At 37.8% G+C, this 13,816-nt stretch overlaps 1 protein-coding gene across 1 annotated transcript; it reads left to right on the top strand.

The window, feature by feature from the left end:
• The first annotated feature begins 3,409 nt into the window (after positions 1 to 3,409).
• LOC114627770 (prolactin-5A1-like) lies at positions 3,410 to 10,067 on the top strand. The gene is made up of 5 exons (XM_028775673.1): positions 3,410 to 3,497; positions 5,538 to 5,713; positions 8,010 to 8,117; positions 8,740 to 8,934; positions 9,723 to 10,067. The coding sequence occupies exons 1-5, from the start codon at positions 3,467 to 3,469 to the stop codon at positions 9,909 to 9,911; spliced, it is 699 nt and encodes a 232-aa protein (XP_028631506.1). The 5' UTR covers positions 3,410 to 3,466; the 3' UTR covers positions 9,912 to 10,067.
• The last annotated feature ends 3,749 nt before the right edge of the window (positions 10,068 to 13,816 follow it).

The following is a 13,816-nucleotide window of genomic DNA, read 5'->3' as shown; positions in this document are numbered from 1 at the left end:
TTGTATTTGTTGCTTCTTCAGTGTTTATATCATGATCGTAGGTTCTACCTTCTACAGTGGCTTTACGACACCTATTGAAATGATCATCAGATTCCAGTTCCTAGATCCGTTTATTTGGTGTGGGACATCAGTTGATTAGCATATGCTGAATCATACTTGTCTTTTCAGAATGAGCCTAATTGAACATGGTCAATAATGATTTTTAAAATGCATTGGAGCATTTAGTTAGCATCAGTCATACAAAAAACTTGCCTATATGTTTCTGAGAGGAATAATGTATAAGTTGTGATTCTTGCTGTGGGTTTGTCTGGTTTTGGTGAGAGAATAATACTGTCTTCATAGAATGAGTTTGTTAGGGTTTCTTCCTTTTCTGTTTCATGGACTACTTTGAGAAGCCTTGGTTTCCATATGTCTTTAGATGTCTTGTAGAATTCAGCAGTGAAACTGTATTTTATTTTTAGTTAGAACCGTTCTTACTCCTTCTTTGACTAATCCTTAAGGACAGACCAACAAATGCAAAAGTCACATTTCATACAATTTCACATATATCAATTTTCAGAATATCTAAACCCATAAGCGCAGAAAGCAAATTCAACTGCCAGGAGGAGAGTTGAAATCGAGAGTGTATGCTTAATAAATATGGAGTTTTGTTTTGGGGACACAAAAATACTTTGAAACTTGAAATACTACAAATATACTAACTGTGGCTGAATGTGCATTTGGAAATACTTAATTAATGTAATGAGAATTATATATTGGTTGGAACAAAACTATGCCTTAACTACCACTTCTACAAATAATCAACTTGCCTGGGCCTTAGGAAATTAAGCTATTTAAGCATCAGTTTTCCTCTCATAAAAGAAGGATAATTCATTCTAACTTAAATTTACCTATAGCACCTAACACAATAAATGGATGAGAGATATTAAATGGAAATTGTAGTTGTGTCTTATTACTGTATTTATTTCTACTGGACGTATACAAGAAAGACAGTCTATTGTTTCTCTCAAAAAATTATTTAAAAAGACAGTAGATCTACTGGATGGAAATACCACTCAACTGTAAAATTGTGTTCTAGAATTGGGGGTGTAGAAGAAAAGGGGGTGTAGGTGGGACTGGGAAAAAAGGAGGTAGGGGGTGCAATTACTATGTAAATTGAATAAGTAAATTGATGAAAAAATAAAACTAATTTATGGCAACTTCAAAATTAACTAGAAGAACGGGGCAGCAATAGATGAACATATTTGGGAGCAGAGAAAGGAAAAAGAAAGAAAAAAGAAAGAAAGAAAGAAAGAAAGAAAGAAAGAAAGAAAGAAAGAGAGAGAAAACATATTGACCATAAAATAATTTATATGATAGAAATTATAGTGTTCATGTCTCCACTGCAAAAACCTTTGGTGGGGTGAGCGAACATGCTGTTATACATGATGTATATCAAAGTCTCAGAGTTTCTCTGTGGGGGTCAATTGTAAGTTGAACTTAGTACATAACCAAAATGAAAACCATTAGGGTAAACCCAGATGGAGGATGTGTCACAAGGAAGCCATTGTAAAGCCATCCTGAAGTAGATGTGGAGCCAGTGAAAGGAGTGTGTATAGCAGATGCCAATGAGCACCATCATCTATTTGCCCTTGCACTAAGCAGGATGTCTGTATCTTGCCAGCTGCTTGGCCTTTTGAGATGCCTAAGGATGAGGAAGCCAAATGGATTATGGAGAATAGTGTATTTTCAAGAGCTAAATAAGTAGTGACTCACACACAGTCTGTTGAAGACACTTAGAACAAATGATTCTAAAAGCAATGAGATATTTGTACATTTTTGTAACCCTTGTTGGTGTTTCTAGGATAGCCCTGCATGGTATATTCCTCAACGAATTTCACTTTTGAAGAGAAGGTAGCAAAACATATTCAGAGGACATGCCCACCCCACTTTAATATTGGAATTATACAATACTAATATATCTTCCATTCTTAAAGAAACTGTAAGCATAGCTGTTAAAATTTTCAACATGGGCACAGCACATGGTAGAATAAAAGCACAAAAGACATAACATTACTGACAAGTGACAATGGCAAGGTACTTACTGCCCTGACTGTGTTTAAACACGAAGGCCTCAAAGGTCTTTCACAAAGCACATGCGCTACATTTACATATGTGAAAACCAAAAATGGAGAGCCTGCTGATGAAGACATAATAGGCTTTGATTTGATCTATAGATAAATAAGTCTGGGCCTGACCTAGGGACTGGCCTTCTGATTTGTTAAGGCCAAAATATTCTGGACACTAGGATGAAGGGTCGGAAATAACCTGCTAAGATGCTTGTTAACAAAATAACAAATCCAGGCAAAATATAACATTTATTCCAATAGTGGCACAAACATTCATAGATACAGTCACTTAACTACTTTCAAATTTGGTTAAAGACTTGTTTGAAATGGGAACCCACATTTTGTATTCTAAGCCGTGCCAAAATTCTTGGCTGGGAGGGTCCTAAGCTTCCCCAGTAGGAAGGCTTACACTGTTATTTTGATAAATAGATGTGGTATGTTGTGGTAGTTTGAATATACATCACCCAGGAAGTGACACTATTAGAAGGTGACCATGTAGGACTAAGTGTGGCCTTGTTGGAAGAAATGTGTTGCTGTGCAGATGGGCTTTGCAATCTTCAGACTGGTCACCTGAAGAAGAGTCAGTCTCTTCCTGGTTCCTTTCAGATCTAGATGTAGAACTCTCTGTACCTCCTGTCCTATGTCTGCCTGCAGGCTCCGATACTGCCTGTCATGATGATAATAGACTCAACCTCTGAAACTGTAAGCCAGCCCCTATTAAATCTTGTCCTTTATAAGATTAACCTTGGTCATTGTGTCTCTTTACAGCAATGGAAACCCAAAATAAATTTACACAACACATGACAGCTGTTGTCAGTCTAGGTAGCAGAGATCAATTCCACAGAGGTTGGCGAATACTGGAGGAGAGTCATATCAATTAAAATAATGTTATTATTTTATTATTTTTACTGTAACATGATGTCCCAAAGCTCATAAAGGAATCAAAAGAAAGTTTATCACACATTTCATTGATCAGGAAACTTTGCTGAAGAGTTGACAGCAGAGTGTAATAGCCTAAGGGAAAGGGGGAAGCATTAGGAAAATGCTACATTCCTCTACAGTGACAGTCTGTGAGCGCTGATTTATGATATAACTGAAGGCCATGTGTAGAAATAAGGACAACAATATTTGTGTCCAGGGCAATGATAATGGTGATGAGACTGTCAACACTCCCAGAAGAATCAAGGTCACAGGACCCTCACCTGGAATTTAAAGTATAATTTCCTCCTGCAGTTATCTCCACACATCTTTGGGAGTGGTCTGGAGGACTACATAGGTGGTGGGGGGTTACCTGAAGGAAGGATTCTAGAAAAGTAGCTCTCCTCAGTTGCTATCCACACTGCTGAAAATTTTAAGAGATGCAGCTGTCTTTAACTCAACCATGTTCCTGTAAGTATTTCCTCACTTCTGCTTCTGAAGGAATTCATCATTTTACACTAAGCTACACTTGGACCATACTTTCCCAGTTTCATGCAGTACGTCAGAAAATTTATAATCTTTGCTATAATAGGCATGAGATACATAAGACTTTTAACTCAACAGTTCTAAAAGAAAACTTTCTTGTTCCAGAAAAAAAATGTAGCAATTACACAAATTTGTGTTGTCTCAGCTGAAGCAGGGAGAACAAGAGGAAAACAAAATATTCACGTTATTGACATCTCTTACATAGAGTTTTGGGAGAGCTTGGCACAATCTTAAGTGCCTAGAGCAGCCTTAGGACAAGAAATGATCCGTCTCAAAATGAGAATTTATCTGGAATGAGACCACAGGAGAGTATAGGTCCAATTTGTCATAATTCCAAAAGAAAGAAAGCAGGTAAACTTTTCTGGTCCTAGGTCACTGCTCTAGACTGACTGACTTGAATCAACCTAATGAAATTCTCAGTCTCAGATGAAAGTGAACAATATTAACAGATGTGTGTTTTGATTGTCTTGATAACTTGCCTCAAACCAAATGATTTTGTAAAAAGAAAATCATGCTAATGTTAGTTTTGCCTTTATATTACTGATAATATATTTAAGAAAACTAAATTGGTACATATATGTATGTAACAATAATTAATGAGAAAAGAGGCCATGAACCTGAAAGGAAACAAGGAGGGCTACATGGAAAGGTTTTAGAAAAGGATGTGCATACAAAATGAAGTAAGTATATTATAAGTTCAAAGATAAAAGAAATATAAAAATGTGAATCTGTAATAACTGAATTTATTTTATGAAATGTGAAACAAAAAAGTAACATATCTAAACTGATATATCTCTTAAATAAGAAATACAAGGTGTGTGTGTGTGTGTGTGTGTGTCTGTGTGTGTGTGTGTGTCTGTGTGTCTGTATGTCTGTTTGTGTTTATCAAGTATAAACTAAAATCACAGAATCATCGTGTTTTTGAAAAATTGAGATGCTGTGAATTTTGACGAGTTCTATTTTGATTTTAAACTGTTTGATTAATACCTTTCACAATGAATAATATTTTGGTTGTATTCAATTATTTGAGGTTTGTGAGATTAGCTACTTCCCACTCCTCAGTCTTTAACAGTACCCTCTCTTTAGTTTGGACATTTCAAGTTCCATCTATTAAAGATTCTATGGAGCTTACTTTCTTAGTCTCACAGGTTTTTGACATTGTCTTTGTTTGTGTTTTTTGAGTTTGGGTTTGTGCTTTCTTGGTTGTGTTTTTTGGAGGGTTTGCATACTTTCACTTTCATGTATGTGCATCTGATTTAATGTGCTTTCACACATCTTCTCGTGCATATATGACCCTTGGAAGCTTGAGGTCTATGTCAGGAGTCATCTTTAATAGATCGTCCATCTTATTCACTGAGGCATCTCAGCTATAATCTCAATCTACAGTAAGGCTAGCTTTCCTATCCAGCTTTCTCCAGGGATTCTCTGTCTCTGCCTTAGAAGAAGGCCGGACTTCACAAGGCCTTCAACTCCCACAAGGCTTTTGCTTACTTTCAGGAGATTGTAACTCTAGTCTTCATACTTTACGGCTAACATTTTTTTCTACCATGCCCCAGGCTGGTCCTCATATATTTACTTCAGAAAGTCTTCTGGGTACCATCCCTAATGCTTAAAAGCCTTTTTAATGTGGTACATACTTGATAATTCCTATTGCAATGACAAATTATCAACATTTTAGAGGTCTATCTGCCAAAAGTGCCCTGATGGTGAAATTAGCATAAATCATTATCACAAATTTGAAAGGTGCATGTGATCAGAGAAGAGGTCCTAGCACCTTATCACCACATGAAGGACAAAGGATTGAGGTAGTTTTCACAGTAGATGATGTTTGTTCTCCCAAGCCAGCTCAAATGTACTAGGTTGTGCAAGGGAGGGCTCTGTGTCTAGACAAGGCCTCCCTAGACAGTCTGTTACTTATAACTTCACATGGATAGACCATGTAAGTGACTTTTTTCTTTATGGCAGGGACACTCCTGCTGCTGCTATTGTCAAACCTGCTTCTGTGGAAGAATGTGGTCTCTGTGCCCATGTGTGAAGTAATAAATGGGCAATGCCAGCTGACTCTCGAGTACTTGCTTAATCAGGCACGTGGCCTATCTGAAAACACCAATCGCCTCACTTCAGAAATATTCAATGAGTTTGTAAGTACCTTACTAACTTCAGGGTTCTCCATGAGGAGTTGTCACACAATATCTGGACAGTACCTCAGCTCCATGGAGAAGCACCGTGACGTAAATATCATATAATACACCTTCACAGGCACAATGAGCCATTTACTGCTGAGATAGAACCAGAAGAACAAAATAATTTGATGAAATCTGTCCATTTAAGGGGGAAAAGTCTTTAAGTGATTCTTTATCTCTAAAACACATTTTGGTGTTTCTAATTATTTTTTAAATTAAAATGTTTCCACTTGTGGCAAAAAGCCCCAAAATCCATGCCTGAGAACACTCTCTGCATTCCTCTTTGGATGCTAGGGGCCAATTTCTGTCAGCATGTTTCACTTAGTGCAAAGCAGATAACCAAGAAAGCAGAACTGTTGTAGGGTATGGCTTGAATTAATCAGAACTAAAATGAGAGAAATGATGCCGGAGGAGAAAATCAATAGTGGTAATGATAATTGTAAGAAAATAGCTTCTCAGAAGTCCCTATACTTAATAGTCATTGTAAGATGTTAGCTTATCACTCCAAATAAGCCCATTTTCCAACTGTAACTGTCTTATGTTGAATGTGCTTTGAAGGCCAATATGTTCCCTCCAAGTCAGTTAAGGTAGCAACATAAACACGCACTTCAAACAATAGTGAGCTTGCAAAGCAAGCCCCTCATGTATACGATAAGCATACTCATAATGTCCTATTTAATTACTAGAATTTCTTTCATTCTGCAATCTTGAGGGGTAGTCTTACAGTTTGGTAGGATCCTTGGTAATTCATTAATCTTTAGATTTTTGCTCAGTATAACATTTACATAAGTATTTTAAATAGTATACTTAATAAAGTACAATGTAAATACTAATATATAAACATTAAGTATATTATCTGTTTTATATTTTAGTTCTTCATTGTATAATATTTCTGAAAATATTGTGCTTGAGTTTCCCCCCCATTGGATATTTTATTTACTTACATTTCAGATCTCATCTTGAGTTTTTAATGACAGATTTAAATACAACCAGAAAATTAGACTTTGAATTTTGTAAGAAACTGTTATTGTCAAGGTGCATGCACTAATTGATAATTGAAATAACAGGAAACCAACGGTTCCCAAATACAGATATGTATTCACTGTGCCATTGATATCCTAGGAAAGAGCATCATTAAAAATCAAGTGTTTTGTAGTTTTCCTTTTTCCTTCTTTTTGCCAAATAATAACTCTTTAAAAAGCATGCATGCAAAATAAAGAGAAAAATAAATTGAAGAATGTATTAAGCTCTCAGTGGAAGAGGGTGTGCCTAATCTGGCAAAGACTTGATGTGCCAGAGTGGGGAGTTACTCAGAGGGAATCCTACCCTCTCAGAGGAAAAGGGAAGGGTTGTGGGGAGAGACTTTATGAAGGCGGGAAAGGGAGGGGAAGCAGCATTTGGGATGTAAATATATAAATAAATATTGAAAATTAAAATAAATAAATAAATAAATAAATAAATAAGAGGAGAAGAAACAACAGAAAAGAGAACAAAGAAAGGAGCCATGAAAAAGCTGAGAAAAGAGGCCAAGACAAGTCAAGAAGCAAGACAGCGCATAGCCATAGCGAAAGTCACAAGTTTCTATAGGATTGAGAAGTTATGGAAAGGAAAGCAAAGCCCAACCACCAAGCTGAAGAAGAGGTTTAGTGTAAGGGGCATGGTGAGAACTGCTGGGTGGAGCTATAGGTATTGAGTCTAGTCTATAGTTTCTTTGTGACCTGGCAGTAAAGTAATGGATAATTCATTCAGTGTCACAGTGAGCAAAAGTAGATCAAAGTTCTGCTTTAGAATGTTAGAGTTTGAGTATAAAACTGGTCCCTGAACTTTTAAATAAACAAATATTTATTTACTTACTTTATACATGGTTTTATGTGTCTGCTTGTATATTTTACTTACTTGTTTGTTAGCTGTTATGGTCAAATGCCATTAAGACATGTTCGTATCATAAAACAACTTGCCAAAGTGTTAAAAGAAAGAAGGAAAGAGAGAGAGAGAGAGAGAGAGAGAGAGAGAGAGAGAGAGAGAGAGAGAGAGAGAAAGGAAGAAAGACATTTAGTAGGCTAAAATAGGTAGCTGAGAAGGTGAGATTACAGATCTAACACACTAAGTACACAAAAGCTTCACTTTCTTCATTCCTGAATATTTAACATAGCACTCATCCTGCAGTAGTAAGGAAGATCAAACACATTATTGTCCTGCTCCTGGATTTACTAACTCTGTTCTGCAGTTCCCTGAATGTTCTCATGATTTCCAGGATAAAGAACACTCTCCGGTTCGAGTCTCCTGGGGAAAAATCCCCCTGGTGTGCTACAATTATTCCCTCCCTGTTTCAGATAACACAGCACAAGAACAAGAGATTCAGGTGAGTACTCAGTGCAATTTTCTCATCAAATAATCAAATCAACTGAAGAAGTGCCCTGGCTCTGCCAAGCTGCAGCTCATTACAGAAAAATAATTTAAAAATTTAAAATTTAAAAATTAGAAACCTGAACAATCCAAGGAAAATTGGCACTTCTCATCTGACGTATCTGCTTTCTCCTTGGTCTTTGATAATACATCTTGCAAAATACTGCATGTGTTTCACAAGAGGCAAATGTAACCTCTAGGGCAGTATTTGCATATTATAAACTTCTAAATAGGAATGATTACACAGCTTCCCATTCTATTCCTTGACATAACCAATCTTACTGTCTTAAATAAGTCATGAAATATGTGCACATGCACCACATGTAATGTGTGCTCTTTAATGATTTTGTACATCTGTTATTGACATTCTGTATATCTGCATGCATATCAGTAATTGAAAAGGTGTAAGAAAGTGAGGGAAGTGAATGTGTTATTCCATGTCTAGGTACTCACAAAGTACTATACTAACAATGCAGCAAATGATCCTCAAAAAATTGTGTAACACAATGTACAAATTCTATTCTAGGTATCACATGCAAGTCTACCTACTTAATGTGATGCTCAATGTTTTTGCCTAGCCTGAAGTCCTCTTGAAAGTGACCATAGGTATGTTGCTTGGCTGGAACCACACCCTGAGGCATGTAGCAGTGGATATGGCTGATCTGAAATCAATCCCTGGTGTTGGAGCTTTCATTTCTAATGTCAGAAAGATAGCTGCAAAATTCACAAGACTCACAAGAGTACTAAAGGAAGTTAAGTCCTTGCTCAAACTGGTAAGTTCCTGCCTTTCATTTCTTTGGTTTTCTCATTCATGAAAGCTGTGTCCCTGGTAGAGACAAATGCATTTTAAGTATCTCTCTCCTGGGAAAGTGTAATAGAAGCATTCTCATAGATACCCTCATGTCTACGGGGTTGTTGGACACTCCAGCTTTTTCAAAGGTGTTGAACTGAGATGCACAACACAGGGCTCTCAGTAGACATCAACTTTTCACAGTAGTTTGCACAGTATCCTTTCTGTGTAGAGTGAAGATCTCTTGAGATTTTGAAGATATTATCATAGCATTCCTGGTCTGTCCTCATAAAAACCACCAAGTTCAGGCCTTATCATTTCTGTGGCTTTGTTTCCTTATAGTAGGTGGAAGGCAGATTTGATTGAAAGCAAGAAAAGGAAAACAGCGAACTAAGAAAGATGCACAAATGGTACCTCAGAGATGGCACCAAAGACATAGGAAAATCCTTCCTGGGGAGCTGATACTAGGTTCTCTACTGTCTTTAGTCAAACCCACATCTACAGTCAAGTAGAAATGCCTGTCTATTCTTGAGGACATACTCTATCATGGACCAGCTGCATCTCAAAGATATGTGTGGGGTTCTTGTTCTTAGATTTTAGATAACTACCAGATCTGTGGTTGCCTGCTCCAGAATCATTAAAATCTATTTTTTTTTGCTGAATATTTGCTTTTCTAAGTGTCTACCAAATCTTTATTCCACATTCAAAAGCAATAGGAGACAATAATTATTAATAGTGTCTTTTAACAAATGCCTATCATTTGGTAATTAGGTTCGTCTTGAACCTGAGGAAGATGAGGACTACCCTGCTTCAGCTGGACTTCCATCATTACATCTGCTCACTGAGCCCTCTCGCCTTACTGTCTATCATGCCCTTCTGGGCTGTGTGAATTATGATGCAGAAAAAATTGCAACTCATGTGAAGATCCTGAGATGCAAAATGATCTGCAAAAAATGTTAAGCCCTCATCCTGTCTATTCTGAAATGCTAAGAAACAGATGGGATGCTATACTACTATAGGGACTTATTCCTCTAAATATTTTTATTAATTTTAAACCTTCTCAATGTGTACTTATGAATTAAGAGACTCTTCTTGAACTATTAAATACTAATGCTTGAAAAATATTATGTCCGAATAGAATAATTTGTAAAGTTTATCTTGTTCACTTAATCACAAACATATTAAAAGCCTGGAGATATCTCTATCAAATATTTCATAAGTATATATCATATATTATATATTTATATTATATTATTTCCTTGAAAATAAGGTAGGGCACAACTTGACTTAGAAACACTGTGAGTCAATGCAGGTCAAATGAGTAGACTTGGTGAGTGAGACACGATTCTACCAAGGACATGAAAATCCTGGTATACTTTATGCAACCTAGCACCTACCATGAATCAATTTTCATATTGTACTAAAAAAACCTGCTAGAATTGTACACTTCACTCTTCTTAAGTTCCATGAACTTGTCAGCCCAGAAAGTGTTAGCATCCAAGGAGGAAATGGAACTAGGCGTCTCCACTGACTGTCTTTAGCCAGGCTTATCTCAGTTCTCCTCTATGCAGCAGAATCTTAGAATAGCCACATGTTATCTCTACCTGAGTTCAATCAAGGCTCTTCTGGGATAATTTGAACTTCATCTAGACACTGTTTAGTACTTTCCCCTCATCCTCTGATGCTTCTAATCACTTTCAATTGTGACAATGTGACATTAATGGAAATCCAGAAAAAAAGAGGTGAAGAAAGGTTGTAAGAACTATTAATTTCTACTATCCTTGCCAGATGATTTCCATGTATGTAACACTATCACAATTGGATGAATGACTAGAAGATGGAAAATTCCTACACCACAGTCTTATGAGCCTCAATGTGAATTTCCTCTTAGTGGCAGGTACCTCTCTCATGGAACATCCAAATGCATGTGTGTACTGGCTGTTTTTGTGTGTCAACTTGACACAAGCTTAAGTTATCACAGAGAAAAGAGCCTTCCTTGAGCAAATGCCTCCATGAGATCCAGCAGTAAGGCATTTTCTCAATTAATGATCAGGGATGGGAGGGCCCATTGTGGGCAGTGCCATTCCTGGGCTGGTAGTCCTGGGTTCTATAAGAAAACAAGATAAGCAAGCCAGGGGAAGCAATCCAGTAAGCAGCACCCCTCCATGGCCTCTGTTTCAACTCCAACCTCCAAGTTCCTGCCCTATGTGAGTACCTGTCCTGAATTCCTTTGGTGATGAACAACAATGTGGAAGTGTAGATTGAATAAACCCTTTCCTTCCCAACTTGCTTCTCAGTCATGATGTTTTGTGCAGGAATACAAACCCTGACTAAGACAATGTGTAAGGTTCTTATAAATTGGTATCAGGATAAAGTGTCTTTTATCATCAAAGTCTCCCTGGCTAGATTCTTCTACTTCTCATACCTTTTGCTTTGTTTTGATTTTCAATAATCTATTATGTTTTAATTTCTTTACATCCTAATAATAGCACCCCCCCTTCTCCTTCTAGTCCCACCTTTATAAATCTCTCCCTCCCACTGTCCCCTTCCCTTCTTCTCAGAGAAGAAAAGTTCCCTTTGGGTACCATCCCACCCTGGGATATCTAGTCCCAGAAAGACAAGGCACATCCTCTCCCACTGAGCTCCAACCAGACAGTTCAAGTAGGCAGAAGGGTATTCAATGAAAGGTAGCAGAGACTGAGATAGCCCCTGATCCACTTGTTAGGTACCAACATAAAAACCAAGCTGCACATTTGCTATAAATGTGTGGGAGGTCTAGAACAAGAGCTCCTACATGCTCCTTGCTTGGTGGTCCATGCTCTGTGAGCCCACATGGTCCCAGAATATTTGACTCTATGAGTCTTCTTATGGTGTCCTTGACTCCTCCAGCTTACTTACTTTTATCCCCCGCTATTCCACAAGATTCGCTGAGCTCTGCCTGATGTTTGGATGTGGGTCTTTGCATCTACCTCCATCTGCAACTGGATGAAGCTCCTCAGAAGACAGTTATGCTAGATTCTTGTTTGCAAGCATGGCAGACTATCATTAATAGTGTCAGGGGTTGGCTCTATCACATGGGATGGGTCTCAAGTGGAGGCAGTCATTTCTTGGCTATCCCCTCAGTCTCTGCTCCATCTTTATACTTGCACATCTTATAGGCAATACAAATTTGAGTTAAAGGTTTTGTGGGTAGATTGATGTCCCATACCTCCTCTGGAAGTCTTCCTGGCTAAGGGAGGTGACCACTTCATTCTCTATATTCTCCTCTGGTAGGAATCCCAGCTGGGGTCACTCCCATAGACTTCTGTATTGTCCCCCATCCCAAGCCTCCAGCTAGTCCCATAAATGTCCTCCACTGATTTTAATTCTCACTCCTACCCCTCTTCCTGACCTCTCTCTCCACAAGTGATCACCAAGCCCAGTACCCTCCTTTCCTCCTTTCCTACCAAGTTCCCTCTCTCCATCTACCTCCAATGACTACTTAGTGTTCCCATCTGCATGAGATTCCTGCATCCTCCCTTAGGACCTCCTTATTATCAAGTTTTTGGGGGGTCTGTGGATTATCCTGCACTTTATGACTAATATCTGCTTATAAGTAAGTACATACCAGAGGTATCTTTCTGTCTCTGGGTTACCTCACTCAAGACAATATTCTCAAGTTCCATCCATTTGCCTGCAAAGTTCATGATGTCTTTTGTTTTTAATAGCTAAATAGTATTCTGGTATGTAGATATACCACATTTTTTTACCCAGTCTTCAGTTGAGGAACATATGGGTTGTTTCCAGTTTCTGACTATAACAAACAAAGCTGCTATGAACAAATGTGCCTTTGTTGTAGTAGGACATCTTGTGAGTATATCCACAGAGGTATATAGCTGGATCTTGAGGCAAAATATTCTCAGATTTCAGAGAAATCACCAAAATGGTTAACAGAGTGGTTGTCAAGTTTGCACAACCACCATCAACAGAGGAGTGTTCGCCGTGCTTCACATCCAAGCCAGCATATATTGTCACTTGAGATTTTTCATCTTAGCAATTTCAACAGGTATAAAAAGGATTCTCAAAGTTATTTTGGTTTGTATTTCCCTGATGACTAAGGATGTTGAACATCCCTTTAAGTGTTTCTTGGCCATTAGAAATTCCTCTGTTGATAATTCTCTGAATAACTCTATACTTCCTTCTTTAATTAGGTTATTTGGGTTATTAGTGTCTATTTTCTTTATATATTTTGGATATAAGACTTCTGATGGATGTATGATTGGTGAACATCCCAGTCTATAGGCTGCGATTTTGTCCTATTGATAGTGTCCTTTGTCTTACAGTTTTTAGTTTCATGAGGTCCATTTATTAATTGTTGATCTTAGAAACTGAGTCATTGGTGTTCTGTACAGAAAGTTGTATATGGTTGTTGTGGATAGCCCTGGTGTTGCTTGTATTTTGAGGTTAATTTTGTTCTCCTGGGAGGGGCTGTAACAAGAAGTGAATCACATATACAGGTGACTTCTTGTGAACCTTCTCCCCACCTTACATTGTAAAATAAAGGCTAAAGCCAGTGTTTAGGCAGTGGGGAAGAAGGTAGAGCTGAAAAGTTTCGGGAAGAAGGAAGAGAGGAGAGGGAAGGAGAACAGAGAAGGAAGGAAGATAGAGGAAGAACAGGACGATCCAGATTCTGTGTGCTTTTGATGGCTATGTAACTGTAGATATGGAAGGAAAAAAAAGAGTACAGAGACAAGTTGATATACAGTGTTGCTACACCAAAGTAAATTGAATAAGATCTCAAACAAAAGATACTTATGCATACATCACTATTCCTTGGCTCTGAGGGTATTTTGCTAGGTGGAACTGTCAAGGGAATCTCAGAAAAT

Source organism: Grammomys surdaster, unplaced genomic scaffold (genome assembly GCF_004785775.1).
Source record: "Grammomys surdaster isolate TR1022 unplaced genomic scaffold, NIH_TR_1.0 258, whole genome shotgun sequence".
NCBI lineage: Eukaryota > Metazoa > Chordata > Mammalia > Rodentia > Muridae > Grammomys > Grammomys surdaster.
The sequence above is the reverse complement of the archived record's forward strand: the minus strand, read 5'-3'. Positions and strand labels throughout refer to the sequence as shown.

What these genes read in the sequence shown, in the direction of transcription:
- LOC114627770 (XM_028775673.1), top strand. Translation starts at nt 3,467, where the DNA reads ATGCAGCTGTCTTTAACTCAACCATGTTCCT. An exon ending in CAGAAATATTCAATGAGTTT is followed by an intron (nt 5,714 to 8,009) that starts GTAAGTACCTTA and finishes CATGATTTCCAG; the next exon opens with GATAAAGAACACTCTCCGGT. An exon ending in CACAAGAACAAGAGATTCAG is followed by an intron (nt 8,118 to 8,739) that starts GTGAGTACTCAG and finishes GTTTTTGCCTAG; the next exon opens with CCTGAAGTCCTCTTGAAAGT.